General features: G+C 38.6%; 5 protein-coding genes across 5 annotated transcripts; 3 read left to right on the top strand and 2 right to left on the bottom strand.

Annotated features, from left to right (window-relative positions):
- Positions 1 to 434: 434 nt before the first annotated feature.
- Positions 435 to 2,708, top strand: LOC125608589. The gene is made up of 4 exons (XM_048779006.1): positions 435 to 1,102; positions 1,164 to 1,587; positions 1,692 to 1,931; positions 2,103 to 2,708. The coding sequence occupies exons 1-4, from the start codon at positions 435 to 437 to the stop codon at positions 2,706 to 2,708; spliced, it is 1,938 nt and encodes a 645-aa protein (XP_048634963.1).
- Positions 2,709 to 2,902: 194 nt separating this feature from the next.
- Positions 2,903 to 3,745, top strand: LOC106408753. The gene has a single exon (XM_013849461.1). The coding sequence runs from the start codon at positions 2,903 to 2,905 to the stop codon at positions 3,743 to 3,745; it is 843 nt and encodes a 280-aa protein (XP_013704915.1).
- A 6,690-nt stretch (positions 3,746 to 10,435) lies between these two features.
- Positions 10,436 to 12,965, top strand: LOC125608588. The gene is made up of 4 exons (XM_048779005.1): positions 10,436 to 10,694; positions 10,803 to 11,329; positions 11,477 to 12,349; positions 12,495 to 12,965. The coding sequence occupies exons 1-4, from the start codon at positions 10,436 to 10,438 to the stop codon at positions 12,963 to 12,965; spliced, it is 2,130 nt and encodes a 709-aa protein (XP_048634962.1).
- Positions 12,966 to 14,650: 1,685 nt separating this feature from the next.
- LOC106408751 (uncharacterized protein At4g04775-like) lies at positions 14,651 to 15,148 on the bottom strand. The gene is made up of 2 exons (XM_013849459.1): positions 14,981 to 15,148; positions 14,651 to 14,911 (listed from the first exon to the last, which is right to left on the bottom strand). Exons 1-2 carry the CDS (start codon positions 15,146 to 15,148, stop codon positions 14,651 to 14,653), a joined length of 429 nt encoding a protein of 142 aa, XP_013704913.1.
- A 2,241-nt stretch (positions 15,149 to 17,389) lies between these two features.
- On the bottom strand, positions 17,390 to 20,512 carry LOC106408750. The gene is made up of 6 exons (XM_048779004.1): positions 20,075 to 20,512; positions 19,808 to 19,876; positions 19,629 to 19,724; positions 18,705 to 19,454; positions 18,239 to 18,634; positions 17,390 to 18,058 (listed from the first exon to the last, which is right to left on the bottom strand). The coding sequence occupies exons 1-6, from the start codon at positions 20,510 to 20,512 to the stop codon at positions 17,390 to 17,392; spliced, it is 2,418 nt and encodes an 805-aa protein (XP_048634961.1).
- Between the last annotated feature and the right edge of the window lie 300 nt (positions 20,513 to 20,812).

Raw genomic sequence — 20,812 nt, 5'->3', positions numbered from 1 at the left:
TCTTGCTCAGGAAGAGATAGAGGTTCAAATTTCAGCATCTAAATTCTCAGTACTGATGGAAGATAAGGAAGATGGAGAAATCCTTGGAGATGATATAGAGTTTAATAAAGAGATGGAAGAGTTAGAGTGTGAGTTAATGGAAGATGATTGGTTGGAGCAACAAGTGAATGAAGAAGCGAGGGTTGAGAAGAGAAGGGGTCGGAAGCCTAAGGCTCTGGATGCAAATCCAAAGAGCACAAGGACTTCACGACGCAAACATTAATTATGACGAGCTTCTTTTGGAATGTGCGCGGATTCAACAAATCATTGAAGCATTCCATAGTTCAAGATTGGGTAAGGGGTAATAATATGGTTTTGGATGTATTTTGGAGACGAGAGTAAGAGAGAGTAAGGCAGATGGGATTCTAAAGAAGGTGTTTAAGGACTGGTCTTTTATGACTAACTACGAACACAGTCAGGGAGGGAGAATATGGCTAGTATGGAGAGATGAAGTGAGTATGATTCCGGTTTACAAAACAGATCAGTTAATCACTTGTTCTGTCAAGTTGCCAGATCAGGAGGAATTCTTTTTTACTTGTGTCTATGCTAATAATTTGGCAGAAGATAGGAGGGAGTTGTGGGAGGATTTGTGTCATCATAGTGACTCAAATTTGTTTCGTAATAAATCGTGGATTGTTGCGGGGGACTTCAATGAGATATTAGAAGCTGCTGAAAGTTCTAGATTTGATGATATGGGAAGAACACCGAGTGGGATGAGAGAGTTTCAGCGTATGGTTCTTCACTGCAGATTCTCTGATATGGGGTTTCAAGGTCCTTTGCATACTTGGTGTAATAAGAGGGAGGAAGGAGTGATATGTAAGAAATTGGATAGAGTTCTTATGAATGATATTGCCCTACTGAGATTTTCGAGTGCTTATTCTGTATTTGAAGCTGGTGGTTGCTCTGATCATTTGAGATGTAAGCTCCAACTGCTGCCTGAGAGTGAGAAGTTGAGAAAACCTTTCAAGTTTGTGAATGTGATTGGTAGTTTGCCAGAGTTTCTCCCGAGGGTTAAGGAATATTGGGACACTACTCCGAGACTTTTTCATTCAACCTCTGCAATGTATAGATTTGAAGCCATTGATCAGAGAGATTGGTAAAACTAAATTGGGTAATCTTACTAGAAATGCAAGAGAAGCTCATGACGTTCTGTGTGTGAAGCAGCAGGTTACTTTAACCAATCCGTGTTCTACTTCAATACAAGAGGAAGCAGAAGCTTATGATAGTTGGTTACATGTTGCTAATTTGGAAGAAGGTTTTCTGAAGCAGAAAGCTAAACTACACTGGTTAGAGGTGGGGGACCAAAACAATAAGTCATTCCATAATGCGGTTCGATCAAGACAAGCGCAGAATACTATTCGAGAAATAAGATGTCAAGATGGAAGAGTTGTCACAAAGCAGTTGGAGATAAAGGAAGAAGCTGTGAGATTTTTTTCGGAATTTCTAAACCAGTCCCCTGTGAACTATAATGGTACCACCACAGAGGAGTTGCAGAAGCTGTTGAAGTTTAGATGTTCAGATGAAGATTGTAGATTGCTGGAAGCAGAGGTTACAGAGTAAACTCAACTATTTTGGCGCTGGTTCCTAAGAAAACTGATTCGATGGAGATGAGAGACTATAGACCTATAGCGTACTGTAATGTCTTGTATAAGGTGGTGTCGAAGATCTTAGCAAACAGACTTAAGGTGCTTCTTCCGAGAGTCATTACTGAGAATCAGTCGGCATTCATAAAAGGAAGACTACTGCTGAAGAATGTATTACTAGCCTCGGAACTGGTTAAGGACTATCATAAAGAAGCTGTTTCTCCTAGGTGTGTGTTGAAGATTGACATCTCAAAAGCATTCGACTCGGTTCAGTGGTCATTTGTCTTACAGAGTTTGGAAGCAATTGGGGTTTCTGCTACGTTTATTTGATGGATAAAGCTTTGTATAACTACTCCCTCTTTCTCGGTGCAAGTAAACGGTGAGCTAGCAGGTTATTTCCAAAGTACAAGAGGATTAAGGCAAGGATGTTCCCTCTCCTCTTATCTCTTTGTCTTGTGTATGAATGTCTTATCGCATAAGATTGATCAAGCAGTGATGGAGAAGAGATTTAAGTACCATCCACGGTGCAAAGAGTTATCCCTCACCCACCTTTGTTTTGCCGATGACCTAATGGTATTTGTGGAAGGTACTAAAGTATCCATTGAAGGTGCATTGTCAGTCTTTGAGGATTTTGCTAAGTGGTCTGGTCTAAACATAAGCATCGAGAAATCAACGGTGTTCATGGCTGGAGTGATAGAAGAAGAAAGAAGTAGAATCTTAAGGAACTTTCCTTTTGCAGAGGGAAATCTCCCTGTTCGCTATTTGGGGCTTCCTCTGATGACCAAAGGTATGTGTAAGTCTGATTATCTCCCTGTGGTGGAACGTGTACGAAATAGGATCAACACTTGGAACTGTAGATTCCTATCATATGCTGGCCGTTTGCAGTTGATCAATGCAGTTCTCATGAGTTTGGTTAACTATTGGGCGGCAGTGTTTAGGCTTCCAAGTCAATGTATGAAGGAGATTGAACAACTTTGTGCTGCTTTCCTTTGGTCTGGTCCAGCTCTAAAAGCTACTGAGCTAAGTTTGCATGGAAAAGTATTTGTAAACCAAAAGAAGAAGGAGGGCTTGGTATCAGAAGTCTGAAAGAAGTGAATAAGGTTTATGGATTAAAACTCATTTGGAGGCTACTGCTGGGAGAGTCACTTTGGGGGAAATGGATAAAAGTGTTTCTGCTCAAGAAGAAAAGTTTTTGGGAAGTAAAGCTTTCCTCTCAAGTTGGTTCTTGGATGTGGAAAAAAATTTTGAAGCTAAGAGTGGAAGCAAGGTCTTTTTTCAAGATGGAGGTCGGGAATGGTAGAAGTATCTCCTTTTGGTTCGATATGTGGTCTGACAAAGGTATCTTATATGATCTGCTGGGGGATCGGGGGATTATCAGTATGGGTATAAGAAGAGAAGCCACTATAAAAGAAGCTGTGTCTATAGGTGCTAGAAGGAAACGTAAGCACATGTCTGAGGTGCTTAATGACATTGAAACAGAGATGAGTACAGTTAAGGAGAAGCTGAATCATACCGTCAAGGATGTAAACCATTGGAGATGGAGAAGAGGTTATGAAGCTAAGTTCTCGACCCAAGAAACCTGGCTGCTTCTCCGAGAACCTTCTGCGCATTGCTCCTGGGCAAAAAGAGTTTGGTTTGCTAAAGGGACGCAAAAATTTGGGTTTATCACTTGGCTAGCGGTGTTAAATAAATTGGCTACTATGGATAGGGTATCCTCTTGGAATCCAAGTGTTGATACGACTTGTGTTCTCTGCAAAGATGCAGTGGAGTCTAGAGATCATTTATTTTTTGAGTGTTCTTACTCTGCTCAGCTCTGGAAACACTTAACCCTTGGGATTCTTCGGGGTACTTACTCTTCCTCCTGGTCTGCTATGGTTTCGCTGATTTCAGGAAGTATCAAGGGGAAGATAAGAGCATTTTGTATCAGATACTCATTTCAAGTGGCTGTTTACTCTTTATGGAGGGAGAGAAATAGCATAAGACATGGGGAGAAGCCGAAGGCTATTTCATTAATGAAGAAGCTGGTTGATAAAGAAGTAAAGAACAAGCTCAGCTTACTTAGTAGACAAAGAAGAAAAGGAATGGAGGGGAGTTTACAATATTGGTTTAGTACTAGAGATTAAAAATAGTTTTTTAACTAAAGGATAGTTTTTTAACTAAAGGATAGTAAAGTTTTATTATTGTCTACACTTGATGTAAAAAGGCTTTTTTGATGAATAAAATTTAACATTCATTCAAAAAAAAAAAACTCGTCAGGGCATTTTCGTAATTTGGCTTGGACTTGGGCTTCAAGTCCGCTGGATCCAAAATGTCGCATGTCCAATGTCTCGACATCGATCGATGGTACTTGTGTACATCGATCGATATTAATCTTCATTTGTCGAGGCATCTCATGGTGTCGATCGACAGCACTGGATGCGCATCGATCGATTGTTCTTCCTCTCGTCGACCTCTACATGGTCAGCTCGGATGAAATGTCCTTTAAGCTCCAAAATGCTCCAAAATGCTCCAAAATCATAGCTTTACTCCGAAATGCACCTGAACCTGAAAACATACCTAGAAGAGTAGAAAACATAGATATATATATAGTAAAACACCTATATACCATGGATGAAAACGGGTCAAATTCAAAGTATATCAGAGTGGCCAAGCGCTCCACTCACCGCCTGCCACCGTTAGATCGAGCTCAAGCTTGCTCCCGGTAACCCACTCGGCCAAGTTGCTAAATGTCAGCTCCACTTCTCCAGATTCCAGTGCGTTGAGCTGTGCAAAAAATAAAGCTTCCATAGCCACCGGTCCGTGGAGACGAAACAGACAATGTTGTTGCTGAGAAAACTTGCCAAACGACTCTCACTCTTAGAACTTGGAAGACTGATGATCAAACACATTATGTTGATAGAGTGTGTGATCACCAGGGGCGGAGGTAATGAAGGAGGTGTGGGGTCAGCTGACCCCACTACTTTTTAAAAAATATTTCTTTTTTATTTAAAAAATATGTACTGACCCCATAAAAAAAGAAAATTTGACCCCACTAAAAATATAACTTCACAAAAATAATCACAAAACATTAAAGATTGAAAATAATTTAAAATTATATAAATAATATGTTTATTTTATTTGTTAAACATTTGATTTATATTAATTTTAGCTTAAATTTCAATAAACATGTTGTTATATTAAATGTTAGTTACATATTTCAATAAAGCCCAAATTATATTAGGTACAATAATTAATATATCTTTTTTTTGAAATTAATGAGTGAATTTGAAAAAAGTGATGTGTACTTCTTTTTTGGACAAACTAAAAATGAAAAAACTCTCATGTTACCCAAGCAATTTTTGGATAATTTTTAAATAAGTTTTCTAATTTTTTTTGTTATACACTCTCCTCTTTATTTTACCAAACTATAAATGATTATGATTAACTGATTCAATTCAATAGTTAATAAAAATTTTCAGGCACTTAGGACTTTGGTGGAGCCAGATGATGCAAAGTTGATTGAAGGTATTCCTCTGAGTAGAAATCAGATGGAAGATAGAAATGGTTGGCATTTCACTAATAATGGAAAATATTCGGTACAATCAGGGTATCAAGTAGAAAGGATTTATCCTGACAAGAAAAAACCACCAGATTATTATGGTCCCAATGTGGACATACTTAAGGCTTTTTGTTGGAAAGTTAAGTGCCCTCCAAAGTTACGGCATTTTATATGGCAGTTGATAACAGGTTGTATAGCAGTGACAAAGAATTTAAAATCAAGAGGAATACAAGGAGATACTGTTTGTGCACGGTGTGGAAATCCAGAGGAATCAGTTAATCATGTTTTCTTTGAATGTCCTCCGGCACGACAAGTGTGGGCACTATCAAAGATCCCATCAAACCCAAATATTTTTCCAACTGGTTCCCTTTTTACTAATATGGATCATTTATTTTGGAGAGTTAACCCGAAAATGGAGGATCATCAGTTTGCATGGATACTATGGTATATTTGGAAGGGCAGGAATAATAAGATTTTCAGTAATATTGATGTTGAGCCGAGAGAGACGTTAAAATTAACAGAATTAGAGTCAAGACTTTGGAATGAAGCGCAGAATATCAACAATCCAAGGGTCGCTCCTGAAGTTCAAGGCAGATTGCCCTTAGTGACCACAGGTAGATGGTGTTTTACGGATGGTTCTTGGAAGGATAAAGATGGTTTTTCAGGCCAAGGTTGGCTCAGTACACTTCCAGGGTTTGAGAGACTGTTAGGGGCAAGGAATGTAAGGGCAAGTTTATCACCTCTTCATGCGGAGATAGAGGCACTGATTTGGGCAATGGAATGTATGAAAAATTTACGACAGTATCAGGTTACTTTCGCAACGGATTGTTCTCAACTGGTGAAGATGGTTTCGGAACCAGAGGAATGGCCAGCATTTGAGAGTTACCTGGAGGATATCAAGCTTTTGAGAAGAAGTTTCACCAATTCAGAAGTTATTCATGTATCGAGGACGGACAATAAAATGGCGGACCGCTTGGCACGCAGTGCTAGGATACAACCGTCGTTCGTCATACATATGGATACAGAGTCACCACCTTGGTTTACGGAGTCTTTATGAGTCTGTAAATTTTCTTGCTGTAAAAAAAAAAAAAAAAAAAAAAATTCAATAAAAATGTTTAAGGTTTATATTCATGATCTGAGTATTTTTTACAACTAATTTTGTTTTTAGAAGTAGATTAATCTTTAAAATTTACCAGTTAACTAATGGATCAGTTTCTGAATCGGCGAAAAAATATCAGCGAGTGAAAGTTGTCAAAAAAAAATAGTATTACAATATCGCATTAGTAATGAGTTTCTAAAATTGTTCTGATTTGTTTTATCGAAAATATATTAAATTGTAGTAAATAATTATGATAAACAAGTTTTAAAATATGAATGATCATAGAGTATATTTATAGTTTTTTTGGTTATAAATTATGTATTTGAAAACAAAATTTTGACTCTGGCACAAAAATTTTCTGGCTCCGCCACTGGTGATCACGTTTGGTATATATCCGCGACATGCGATTCCAACCTGATAACAATGAAATTAATCATTCCATCATCAAACAATGAGATAGAGTGAGCTTAAAAAACCACAAAGTGTATCTAAATTTCACTTTTCACTGTCGTTTATGGTTACAATAAATTAATCAAAATTAATTCAATACCACATGAAAACAATTTGATCGATGCGTAAAGAAGAGGAATCAATAAATCATGAGCGATTATTTAAAGTTTCAAAACTATTCATAGATACAACAGATACAATCATCTTCAAACTCATACAGATCATCATATAAGTATCTATTATCAATTATCTTTATGGGCTTTTTTGTTAATAAATATATTAATCAAATGTATTATCAAGTATCTATTATTTTTTATTAGAATACTATGTTTTAGACTAAAGTTAAAATTTTAAATGAAGAGGAAGCCAATCTCGTTTCTTATGTGTTTTTCTTGTGCATTCGATTTCTCTTCTTTGTCTCTAATATTATTCTTTCATTTCGTTGACTTTCTTTTTCACATCTTCATTTTAAAGAGTTATTATATAAAAATGTTATGCCTTCAAACTGTAAGAAAGATATCAAATTTAAAATATTTATGGTCTTTAAATTTTGGGAAGTTTACTCAGATATACAAAATTTTAGGACAATTAACAAGAACCATACATATCTTTTTTTTATTACTGGCATTTTTTAAATACCAAACGTGTCCTTTTTTTATGTTATGAGAAAAAACATATTTACAGGAATGCCATTACTTTTCGCTGCCACATAAGCAAAAACCCGGCGCCACGTAGGAATTATGTTCCGTGTTTTCATTAAGCCAGCCGTAATTCGCTACATACGTCATTACGGCTGATTTATATCTACATGTCGGCTGAATAAACAAACGCGGCTGAGTTAAGAGGAAATGGCTGACTTAAGAACATAAGTCAGCTGGACGGTATGGCTGAATTACAAAAATTTGGCTGATTTATGAGATAAAGGCTGACTTACAGACAAATGTTACGGCTGACTTATAAATCGGCGGTTTGTTTTCTGGAAATTTGGCTGAGTTGTAACTAAGATACGGCTGAGTTACGTTTCCACGGCTGAGTTAATGAATATCGACTGGCTGAGTTATATAACTTACGGCTGACTAATGTGATGTTGTTAAGGCTGAGTTTATGATAAGTCGGCCGTAATAGGATGGATTAACAGTAAACTCAGCTCGGTTACGGCTGACTTATTAGCGAAAGATTAATTACTAGAATATCATTCGTTTGATGGCTGATCTATGTGACGATACGGCTGATTTATCGTTTTTCATCTTAATTACGGCTGAATAAGGATCAAAAGATTAATTACTGAAATATTTCCATGGTTCGGCTGACTTACATTGTAGATGAGAGCTGATTTACGAAGGCTAATTTCTATATTTATTTGTCGGCTGATTAACCGATTTTCCATGTCATCCGCCATGTAATCAACTCGGATTTGCCATGTCATTGCTAACAAACGACTTTACAACTACGTTTGTCTGTCTGTTCATCTTTTTTTTTTCATCTTCTTTATCTATCTATATATCTATCTTCTTTATATTCTTCACCTTTCTCCGAGATCTTATGGATCTGGTAATTATTGTTTATGGTAATTGGATTAAGTAAAACAGATATGTATTCAACGCCGACATGAAGAATTCACAAAGTCTGTACTCGATGATTACAGATTGAATGAATTGAGAACAACAGATTGAATTCGCAACAACAGATATGTATTCAACGAACGACACTCCACGAGTTTACGGAGAACAAGGATGACGAAATGAATCGGAATGACAGAGCAAGAGAGACGATGAAAAGAATTGGGTATAAATGTTTTGTATAACGGCTGGGTTTTGGGCTTTAATGTTTTACATTAGTTATATAAACATGTTACGATTATATTGTGTTTTCTTGATTAGTATAACGGCTGAGGTATGGATTTTAATGTTTTCGTGTACGACTGAGTTATCGTTAATTTCTGCCTTATTTAACTTTTTAACTCCTCGTGATTATCGTCTTCATGTTATAAATTGCCTCGATATTAGTTCTGAGCTGTCAAATCAAGAAAGACGAAACGTCCCATTATTGTAAGGCGTTTAATATTATAAAAAAGATTACCGTGAATGTTAAATCAGTTTTTAAATACTAAAGTATCGTCTCGATGTTATAAAAGCCTCGATATTAGTTCTGAGCCGTATTTTCCACACTCAGCTGTCCCAAAGTATCAAACCTAAATCTCGATGGGCCATGATAAAACCCAAAATATTAACGGTTGAGTTATGTTAATATTAATGGCTGAGTTATATTTTGAGTTAAATAATAAAGTATTACCGTCTCGATCTCTGCGAAGGCGTCGATGTTATATTAACCAACATGACTGAGTTATTTCAAATATCTTTGCTTAGTTATATGAACATTACATTAATGGATTATTTCCTGATACTTGAATTGCCTGAAGAGATTCAGTCGTTAGTGGTTGAACGTGTGGCCGGTAACTCCTTCATAGATCTATATGGCCTAAGAGCATCGTGCAAGACGATGAAGGCGTTAGCAGAGCGGAGCAGGGTAAACCATTTTTACGATGTGTTATCCGTTCCCATGAGACTCAATATGCCTCCTAAATTGTTTAAAACTTGCTATGCAGAGAGAAATCCAAGCACACTTTATATGAAGGGTGTACAGTTTTTCTTCACATTTAACCTTCAGGAAGAAGGACTTGCTTTCATGAAGCTTGCAGCGGATGAAGGATATGAGCGTGCTGTGTATACATACGCAATGACTAGAAAAATATTTTGGGGTGATGAGGAGTATTTTGCTCGTTTTACGAGGGAATCAGTTGACAGGATCGGGAAACTAGTTCGATCTCTAAAATGGGCATGGGGTTTGTCGCACAATGACGAGTTTCTGGCAAAGTGGGACGAGTTCATTTCAACCGTTGTTCCTTCGTTCTACAGTTGCCAGTGTGTTCCTGTTACGGAGCGAGATTGGATCTTGTGGTACATTGAAAACAGTAAGGGTGACAAAATGTGTAACCGCTGTTTCTGGATCAAAGAGTTGGGGCTCTTCTTCCGTGAGTATGAACCGATGAGCGTGATTATGGACACAAGGGAGTGGTGAAGATGTATTCTATCAGAATCTTTTCTCTTTTTATGTTCTTTGCTGTGACATTATTACGGCTGTTTTATATTTTACATTATGGCTGGGTTGTTTTCTTTTAATTGCGGCTGGTTTTTGTAAAAAGGGTTCTCTTCAATTACGGCTGAGTTTTAGTTTCATAATGACTGAGATATTTTGTTGGAGTGTTATTAAACTCGAGTATAACTGGGTTAATTAAATACGTGATAGCCGAGTTGTTGTTACTTAAAGGCTGAGTTAATGTTAACTTTTTGGCTGAGTTTTATAAAAAAAATCCAAGATACAGACTCAGAATCCGCCATGTCAACAAACTCCTTGCCATGTCATCACTAACGAACAAAATTTATAACTTGCTTTATGAGACTGTTCATGTTCTTGTTCATTTTAGTTATCTATCGTCTTCATCTTTCTCAGTTGGTTATGGATCCGGTAATTATTGTTTCCGATAACTGGATTAAGAAAAACAAATATGTGTTCAACGTCGACAGTAGAGGGTGTAAAGTTCTTAATTTAGATGAGAAAACAACACATGAAGATTTTGTAAAGTCTGTTCTCGAAGATTACGGATTGAATGATTTGAAGGATCATATTGAGCTTAGCTACATGTTCTCAAATAAAGCATTGAAAACGATGGCGCACGACACTCCACCAGTTTACGTGTCCAATACTCGGCAATTGCAAGGTTTTCTAAGCCTGAAGAAAATCGAACGACTACGTCTCTGTGTGGAGATTACGGAGAACAGAGCAAGCGAGAAGAGTAAAACATTGTTGAGCTTTGGCTCAGAAGCAGAAGCTTCAGTAGTTGAGTCCAGAGACGAAAATTACAGTGGAAGTTACGATGGTTGCAGTTTGGAGAAGAAACAAGAGGATAATGAGAATGACTGCTCTAGTAATGTCGAAGGAGAAAAACATGACGTAGTCGGAGAAGATGAAATAGGCGAAGAAAACGAAGAAGATGATGAATTTGAAAGCCGATTTGATATGTTCGACGATTCAGACGGTGCGTCATCTTATGATGATAACTTCAGCTCATATGGTGAGTCTCCTACAGATGACGAAGATTCACCAATGCTACCTCCCAAGAAGAGATATCAGAACTTCTCGATGAGCGGATCTAAAGGGAATCTGGAGGTTCTAAGTTTGGTGATGTCGTCGATAGACATTGCGGTAGGTCAACGTTACAATAGTATAGACGATTTGGAGAGACGACTGAAACTTCTTACAGTGAGGTATAAATTTGATTTTGATGTAGAAACATCAACCCCGACATCATACGTTGTTAAGTGTTGGGTTGATGGATGTCTCTGGAGAGTTCGTGCTTCTACCCTAGGAGAATCCAAGGCGTTTGTTGTTCGTATTTACAATTCGAAGCATACATGTTCCTGCACAGAGCGTTCTAATCGATCTCGACAAGCAACACCATATATTTTAGGTATGTTGTACAAGAACTTTCTCGGCGACGTTGGTCCGGCCGTTCGCCCTACGATCGTCGGAATAGCTATCACTAAGCAGTTTGGTATAAAGGTAATTACTTTATTGTGGCTAAGTTATTTTTAACGTCACGGCTGATTAATGTCAAATGTAAAATAGGGTTGAGTTATTAAGTACGTTATGGCTGTCTTAATTATTTGATGTGGCTGAGTAATGAGGATCGTTTTTTCATGAGAACAGATGGATTATTGGAAATCACACCGGACGTTGAAATTTACAAGGGAAATCGATGAGGGAACACCTGAGTGTGGGTTTGAAAGCTTGCCTTCTTACTTATACATGATAAGAAGGGCAAATCCGAGTACAGTTACGCGTCTTCAAATCGATGAGCTTGGAAGATTCATTTATGTGTTTCTTGCCTTTGGTGCGAGCGTTAATGGGTTTCCTTACATGCGCAAAGTTGTTGTAGTCGACGGTACGTTTCTCAATGGTAAATACAAAGGGACGCTACTCACAGCACTAGCTCAAGACGGTAACTTTCAGATTTTTCCAATAGCCTTCGCAGTGGTTGATACAGAAAATGATGATTCGTGGCATTGGTTTTTTACGCAACTAAAACTTCTGATTCCTGACGACGAGGGTCTTGCGATAATCTCGGACAGGCATAACTCGATAGGGAAAGCAATTAAAAATGTGTATCTGTTGGCTGCTCGGGGAATATGCACCTACCATTTATATAAGAACATATTGGGACAGTACAAAGGAAAAGAAGCATTCCGTCTGGTGAAGAAAGCGGCAAGATGTTTTAGAATGTCTGACTTTACTGCAATTTTCGAGGAGATTGAAGCGATTCATCCTGCACTCCATGGCTACCTCCAAAGAGCTGATGTCCGCCTGTGGACGCGTGTTCATTTCCCGGGCGAGAGGTACAATTTGATGACTACAAACATAGTGGAATCAATGAACAGAGCATTGTCGCATGCAAGAGGTCTAAACATTGTTCGTATATTAGAATCGATACGGGTTATGATGACCAGATGGTTTGCTGAATGGAGAGAGGATGCCAGATCGCAGCCAACAACGCTTACGCGTGGTGTCGAGAAACTACTACATGTAAGTCAGTCGTAACAGTAAAAATAAGTCTGCCGTTTCATAAAATTCTTAAGTCAGCCGTTTCATAAAATTCATAAGACAGCCATTATAATTCTTAAATCAGCCGTAATATGTAATAACTCAGTCGTTTCATATTTATTAATAGGGTCGTGTAACTGCCGCCAGAGAATTGACGGTCGAAAGGATTGATGATCATCACACTGAAGTTAAATATGGATCTTCTATCGAGTCTTTGAATGTTGTTAATTTGGTAGAGCGAAAGTGCACATGTCGGCGTTTCGAACGCGAGAAATTACCATGTGTACACGCAATCGCAGCTGCGGAGTACAATAATGTTTGTCGTATATCCCTGTGCAGTCCGTACTATAACAGTGAATATTTGGTGAGCGCATACGCTGAATCTATCATGCCGGCTGACGAAGCGCAACCTATTCCAGAAATCGTGGAAGACCAACCGTGCTTGCCCCCGGATATTCGTCAGCAACCAGGAAGACCTAAGAAAAATAGGATGAAATATGCTTTAGAAGTTGCACTTCAAAACAAACGTCCTAGGAAAGAACACACATGTTTTCGATGTAGAAAGAGTGGCCATAATGCGAAAACTTGTCAGATGTAAGCAAGTGTTGTATGGATTTTCATGTTTTTGAATTACGGCTGGGTTTTTGTTTCAGTTATATATATTACGGCTGGATTAGGGATTTTCATGTATTTGAATTACGGCTGAGTTCTTGTTTTCACTTATATATATAACGGCTGGATTAGGGATTTTCATGTATTTGAATTACGGCTGGGTTCTTGTTTTCACTCATAATTTCCGCCCAAAATTCCAAACGTCGCGAAGTAAATAACCGGCTTCTCTTATAAATAAGGCATTTCTCGAACGGATGTATATGTTCAACTCTCTATTTTTTACACAACTTCTTTCTCTATCTAAATGGAATATTTCCCTCTTCTTGAATTGCCTGAAGAAATTCAGGCGTTGGTGGTTGAACGTGTGGCCCGTAACTCCTTCCAAGATCTCTATGGCCTCAAAGCATCGTCCAAGTCGATGAAAGTATTAGCAGAGCGGCGTGGTGTATACTATTTTTACGATGTGTTATCCGTTCCCTGGGGACTCAATATGCCTTCGCAGTTGTTGAAATCTTGCTACGCTGAGGGAAATCCAAGCACACTTTATATAAAAGGTGTACAATTCTACTTCACATTCGGCCTTCACGAAGAAAGCATTACTCTCATGAAGCATGCAACAGATGCAGGATATGAGCGTGCTGTGTATACACACGCAATTACTCAAGCAATCTTTTTGTATGATCCGCAGTATTTTCACGGTATTCCAAGAGAATGGGTTCAGAGGATAGGGGAACTAGTACGATCTGTGAAATGGGGATGGGGTTTGTGGCATTCTGACGAGTTCCGCCAAAATAGGGCGCTGTTCATTTCAAAGTTTGTTCCGTCGTTCTACAAATGCCAATGTGCAACACATGTGTGGCGACCATGTTCCTGCTTGTGGCACCTTGATACGACTAAGGATGACAACATGTGTGAGCGCTGTTTCTGGATCAAAGAGTTTGGCTTGTTTTTTCGTGATTTTGAACCGATAAGCGTTATCAGGGACACAAGGAAGTGGTGAAGATGTAATATATCGGTACCTTATATTTTTAAGTTCTGTGCTATTTTCTTTTTAAGTTCAAATGAATGTAATGAAGGCTTGGTTATTGTTTCTTTTGGCTGATTTATTGTTCACCTATGGTTGCATTACTGTTTTATCACGGCTGATTTATTATGCATTAAACACTTGAAAAAAGAGGTTTATTTACGTGCATTGCAAAACGTTCAGATTTCTTAGTTTACGTGCAGACATGTAAAACGTCCATTACAAACAAACGGATGGAGTAATGATTAGCATCGATATTCTCATATCGTTGGCTGAGTTAAAGTAATAATTAGCCTCGATATTTTAAACACGCGCCACCATTAATCGACAACTCAGTCCAATCAAGCAAGTAGAAACGTCCCATTAATAATGAAAGTGGGTGAGTGATAATGTTCGTTGTGGTATAAACAATGATGAGTTAACTAAGTTCCTTTACACTTTACGGCTGAGTTACTTTATACATTACGGCTTCACGGCTGATTTACGTTACACTTTACAACTGAGTTACTTTATACATAACGGCTGAGTTACTTTATACATAACGGCTGAGTTACTTAACAACTAAGTTACTTTATACATAACAGCTGAGTTACTATAATACGTTAAGTCTGAGTTATATTAATCGTAGGCTGACTTACAAAACATTACTAGACAAAGTAGTAATAGTAGCAAAGTAACGACATTCCAACCCCACACACAAATACAAACACATTCCTCAAACACCGACCCTGACTCATACATTCTTCTCCTTTTCCCACATACGCCGTCTTCATTACTTCAATCTCTTTCTCCAACAGAGCAACGTTAACTCTGAATTCCGAGATGTCTTTGTTCATGCCACTTATCAGTGACTTAATATCATCAACCTCTTCAACCAAACACTCATCCGCCCATTTGAATAAATGTCTCTGTTTCCACAATATAATCAGATCTAAGTACTACGTTACAGAACATGGGAAACAAGAACCAAAACGAACCTTATTATATCCTTTTCCGCAGCAATAGTACAATCTTCCTGGATTTGTAAAGGTTCCAGATGTAGAAATGTAACAGGGTTCACCACACCAACACTGTTTCGGTGTTCTTCTTTCCGCGTTCGAACGGCGTCTGTAAGAATTTCTTGAAACGGCCGATGAAGAAGACATTTTTATTCTCAAAACAATTTCAGAAACGAAATGGAATTACATGGAAATAGGGTGAGAAAGACGACATGATGAAACGGCATCGTTTGATGAAACGGCATCGTTTAATGAAACGGCATCGTTTCCACACGCGCCATAATTAAAATTATATTTAAATGTGTCGATATTACGGATTTCCCTCGACTACCCCGTCAGAGTGTTAATAATTAGCCTCGATATTAGGTTTGAGCCGTATTTTCCACATGCGCTATAATTAATCGACAACTCAGTCCAATCAATCAAGTGGAAACGTCACATTACATTAAAAATGTATTATTTACGGCTGAGTTTCGGTCACTAATGGCTGGGTTTATCGTAAACTCGCATTCACAACTGAGTTACCTTATACGTTTTGGCTGAGTTATTATAAAGATACGGCTGAATTAAACAAATACATTATGACTGGGTTATAGTACTTAATATACAAGAAATATGAATTCGACATGTTTACATTCAGGAACCGAAATTAGCAGATTCTCAAAACAATTTCAGAAACGAAATGGAATTACATGGAATTAGGGTGAGAAAGACGACTTAATGAAACGGCATCGTTTCCACAAGCGCCATAATTAAATTTATATTTAAATGTGTCGATATTGTAAATCCCTCGACTACCCCGTCAGAGTGTTAATAATTAGCCTCGATATTAGGTTTGAGCAGTATTTTCCACAGGCGCCATAATTAATCGACAACTCAGTCTAATCAAGCAAGTGGAAACGCCACATTAGAAATTTATTATATTAACATTTACAGCTGGGTTTTTCCGTTTTACAATGGCTGAATTATGATTAATTTATTTACGGCTGAGTTTCGGTCACTAATGGCTGGATTATCGTAAACTAGCATTCACAACTGAGCTACCTTATACGTTTTGGCTGAGTTATTATAAAGATACGGCTGAATTAAACAAACACATTATGACTGGGTTATAATACTTAATATACAAGAAATACGAATTCGAAATTAGCAGATTCAAAATACAGACAAGGCATCACTTTCAGAAACCAAAATTGTCAGGACCAAACTCTTCAAACATGTGGACGAGATCACGCCAGACTCTTGTTAACATCCACGGAGGCTTGTCGCCTCTGATTGCCAAAGTTCTCTTCAAATAGCGCATCTGGCAACGAAATAGCGTTCTGGCCACAAGATTAAAATGTGTCCAAACTGTCAAATTATGCCTTCGATCCCACGTGTTTCTTACAGCGAGTTGAAGAAACCAGCGTTCCTTAAAATGATCGGGAATTGCGCGGTATGTCGGCCAATAGTACTGGTTGACGAGAGAGAGATCACTTAAAAATTTGAACCAAATAGTACTGGTTGTGTCAAGTAATTCACCCGGACCAGGGTATAGAAAAGGGAGGTCTTCACGATTTGCAGAGCTTAGTATCGCATTGACACTGTTCTCTAACATCGTCGAATAACCAGGAACAAACGTCATAACTTTTGATGGGGATAGAGAGTTTTTGTTTAGTTTCTTTTTTAGAGAGAGAAAGTTGTAAGAGAGGAGAGAATATATAGAGAGGTACAGAACGTCAAACGTCTCGAGTTAAAATTTTCCAAGAAGCAGTTATGTTTTTCCCGCCAAACGTCAGGATGAAGTTACACTTTACGGCTGTGTTACAGACCACATTTACGGCTGACTTAGTAAATGGGTTTAGGGTTTAGGGTTTCTTATTTAGGGTTTAGGTTTGCTTTTTTCGGTTTTTAAGTTTGGGATTTGGATTTTATGATGCAAGAATAGTTATAAAAACACAAATTCATGATAAATAACACAATAATAGTTTATGAGTTTTGAATTATGCTCACACCTCATATGTATCAGTTAAGTTTATGAGTAATTGTAAGACAACATATACCTCAAGATCATGATTAATTCTAAACTCGTAGAATTAATAAAGAAGACACATTCAGTTGCTTATATATTCACTTCAGATATATAATTAGAGTTTCAATTTAACATTTTAAAGTGTAAACATTTATTTTTTTTTGATTAATGAGTATGTTTGAGGTATGCTTGAATTATAATATCTTTTTATATATCTATGTTACGATTATAGGGTCTGTTTGGGGTAAGGCTGAGTTACGTATATACGACACGGCAGGATTATAAAAACGGTAACACTGAGTCAAATTTTCTAATAACAACATAAGTCAAGTACAAAATAACAACATAAGTTCATCATAAAACAACAACAACAAAAGTTAAGTACGCCCTAACGTCAGAATATTTCCTCCTTCAGCGAGGATATCTGCTGCCATCTTCACCCGTAAACCTTGAATAGTTTGATCGTTTATCCCATCAAACGTTACACCAAGCACTAGACACTCCACAAACTTCAACGAATACACCCCACAATCGCCAATCTGGGTGTTTTGTGGAGTGTATCTTTTGCTCCTCCTTCTGAATGAGAACTTCTTCCTGCTAATAGGTCTGATACTGGCAGGAATATGTACACTCAACAACGTGGGAATCATGTGCGTCAGCGGTTTAAATGAATTCAGAATTCTCTGCTCACTTTCGGGTGTTACCTCTCCAAAGATTGGATCGTAGCAATCAATCTTCTCCTTCTTCAGATCCACGTGATACGCAACCCAGTGATTTCCGCCGGTTTGAAGACATCCGTACAAGTGATCCACATCTTCATACCACCTCAGGTTTGTTTGAGAATGATCGGGAATCCTACCATTTACCATATGTTCATAACCATTGCCGCTGAACAAGAACAATGTGGGTCCCATCTTGAACTGATTGTAATCGTGAAGCAAAAAACTTTGCCACCAAAGGTCAACGAAGGCAATCCGCTTGGACCAGAATGGAGTGGGCTCTCGCATGGACCTTTTAATGAGGACGTTCATATACGCCACGATATGCTACACAAATAATATGAACAAGTCAGCCGTAATCAAATATATAACTCAGCCGTTATATAAAAAAAGAATATATAACTCAGCCGTTATATAATAAAATAATATATAACTCAGCCGTAAAATTAGATAACACAGCCTTAATAAAATAAAATAATATATAACTCAGCTGTAATAAAGACTTACACTATCAAACACCCATCCATACTCATAGTCCGGCCATGGTCTCTCATGAATGAGTATGCTGTAGAAGTCACTCTCATAATCAGCTGTTAGTACTTCTTTTGTACCTGGTGGTGCTGGTGGTTTGGGTGGAATTGCCTTGATGTATTGCATAAGCTTCTCCAATAGCGCAGGATCAACAGGTGCTAGAGGGTCATATATTGCTGATGAAGGAGTAACATTCTTCCTCATCCACGTTGTTCCATCATGTCCTACCGTCGGAAAATCAAATGATGAAGAAACTGCCGTCGTTGACAACCCTTTTGGAGATAACCAAACATATTTCTCCCGGAATTCCTTAATTATGGCAGATCTAACCAATTCAGAATTCTCGACATCAGACTCCGGCGCGAAATCGTCCTGTTCTGCAACAACTTCCAATGAACTATTGTACATTGCATCTTGTTACACCGTCAGGCGGTGGAGTCACCTTTTTGTACTTTGACCCAGCCTGGTTTTGCTTCTTTAGCTTAGCCTCTTGTTTCTTCTTTAACTCAGCTTCTTTTTTCTTAGCCTCAACCACTTTTTTCTTAGCTGCAGCCTCTTTTTTCTTAGCTTCAGCCTCTTTTTTCTTAGCTTCAGCCTCTTTTTTCTTATTCTCAGCAGCCTTTTTCTTAGCCTCAGCCTTCTCCTTCTTCTTAAACGCAGCATCTGCCTGTGCTGCTTTTTTCTTCTCATCGGCTTCCTCACCCTTAACAATACGCGTGCGCCTGCAGCCACGTCCATAGGCTGGATCCTTAGCAGCCTTATCATCCTTAGTAGACTTATCATCCTTAGTAGCCTTTGCAGGAGAAATTAATAGGAAATCAAGATCATTATCTTTATCGACACCACCAAACTCCTCATCCAAAGCCCTTTTCACCCCTGGTTCCTTTTCAAGCTCCTTGGCCAAATTCTTTTTCTGTCGAGGAGTCGCAGCTACTAACGCTGGACTATTGACAGACTCCTGATGCGTTCGAACCACCGGTGATGCCTTCGATAATGGTGGAGAGGGGTTTGATAATGGTGGAGAGGGGTTTGATAATGGTGGAGAGGGGTTATCATGGTTTTCGAGAATTTTCCCAATCCCCAGATCTTTCAGACGCTCCTCCAGTAAAGCATTCACCCTGTCATCAATGGTCTTTTGGTCCATCAATGGTCTGTTCCGGTCTAACTCGTAAGCTTCCAACCGTGAGTCAACCTGATCAAATTTTCTGAAAATAATATCCAGAGTATTCACAATGGTCGTTAGAGTCGCTTTGTTCTCCAACTCCAACTCTTTGCTACCTTCCTTCTCGCTAGAACCCTTTCCCGCTGCATCAGCTTAAGACTCATTTCCCGCTGCATCAGCTTCAGACTCATTCTATGTCTTAACTTTCTTCTGCTTCTTAGTGGGTGGCTCAGCTTCTGACGAAACTCCACCCTTCATTCTCTTCTTCTCATTCCCCTTCCCCTTCCCCTTTGCATTCCCCTGCTCTTCCCACAAACATTTCACAAATCTACCTGAATGTATGTCTGTTATCAACCTAACGAGTTGTGGGTCGTCATCTTCACCCGGCCAAATAGGAAACATCTCTTCATCTCTTCAATTGAGTCCTTCAAAACCATTCTCCTCACACGCACCTGCAACACCAGGTTATAACAAAACTCAGCCTCCAAACTAACACAAAACTCAGCCATCAACTAAAATAATTCAGCCGTGATTTAACACATAACTCAGCCATCAATTAATATAATTCAGTTGTGATTTAACACATAACTCAGCCATTCAGTAAGTACGAACTCAGCCATCAAATAAATTAAATCAGCGTTAAATCTTACCTCGCCATGCTTTTCGATTTCGGAAGACAACAATTTATCAAAGCTTGCACGTGTACGCTTTCCACCCCATCGCAAAAGCAGAACGTCTTCGTTAATGATCACTCTCCCAAAACTCTCACCGAAGCATGTGACGGATTCATAAGCCCAAATCAATAACGCGTCCTTCATGCCGCTTATTGTGTATGAACCTCCATCTGGAGCCAACGTTTTAATAGAGTCAATTAGAAATTCGTATGCAGTCCGACCCCATGGATACGACCTCATGGCTTCATCGTCGAATACCCTTATTGCACTTTGAAAGGGTATCCTTGAATTGTGATGCAAACAATAGACTCCCATGGCTTGAAGAAGTAGCAGCCCCAACCACTTGCGCTTTTCAAAACTCCAACGCGGACAGAATGCTAATTCTGCCTTCAGTTCATCTAACTTTGGTCCCATCCCAAGCGGCACTTTCAACTCTCCCCAAAACTCGTTGTATTGACTAGGATCAAATTTTTCTGTTGGCAATGGACCTGTGTTTAGCCCAGTGATCTCACCAAACTAGAGCAAGCTAAACCTGATAGCCTCATCAGCCACGAGACACCATATCTCCTTCTTTATAACTCGCAGTTGTCTACACAGTAGATAGTGCACGGTCCTACCAACCACATGCTTTCGCGTTCAGCTAGCCTAGCAACTTCTCCAATGGGAGAGTTCAACAGTTCTTCCCACACATCAAGTCCTATTGTTTCTCTAACG

This window comes from Brassica napus, chromosome A5, assembly GCF_020379485.1.
Source record: "Brassica napus cultivar Da-Ae chromosome A5, Da-Ae, whole genome shotgun sequence".
Classification (NCBI taxonomy): domain Eukaryota; kingdom Viridiplantae; phylum Streptophyta; class Magnoliopsida; order Brassicales; family Brassicaceae; genus Brassica; species Brassica napus.
The sequence above is the reverse complement of the archived record's forward strand: the minus strand, read 5'-3'. Positions and strand labels throughout refer to the sequence as shown.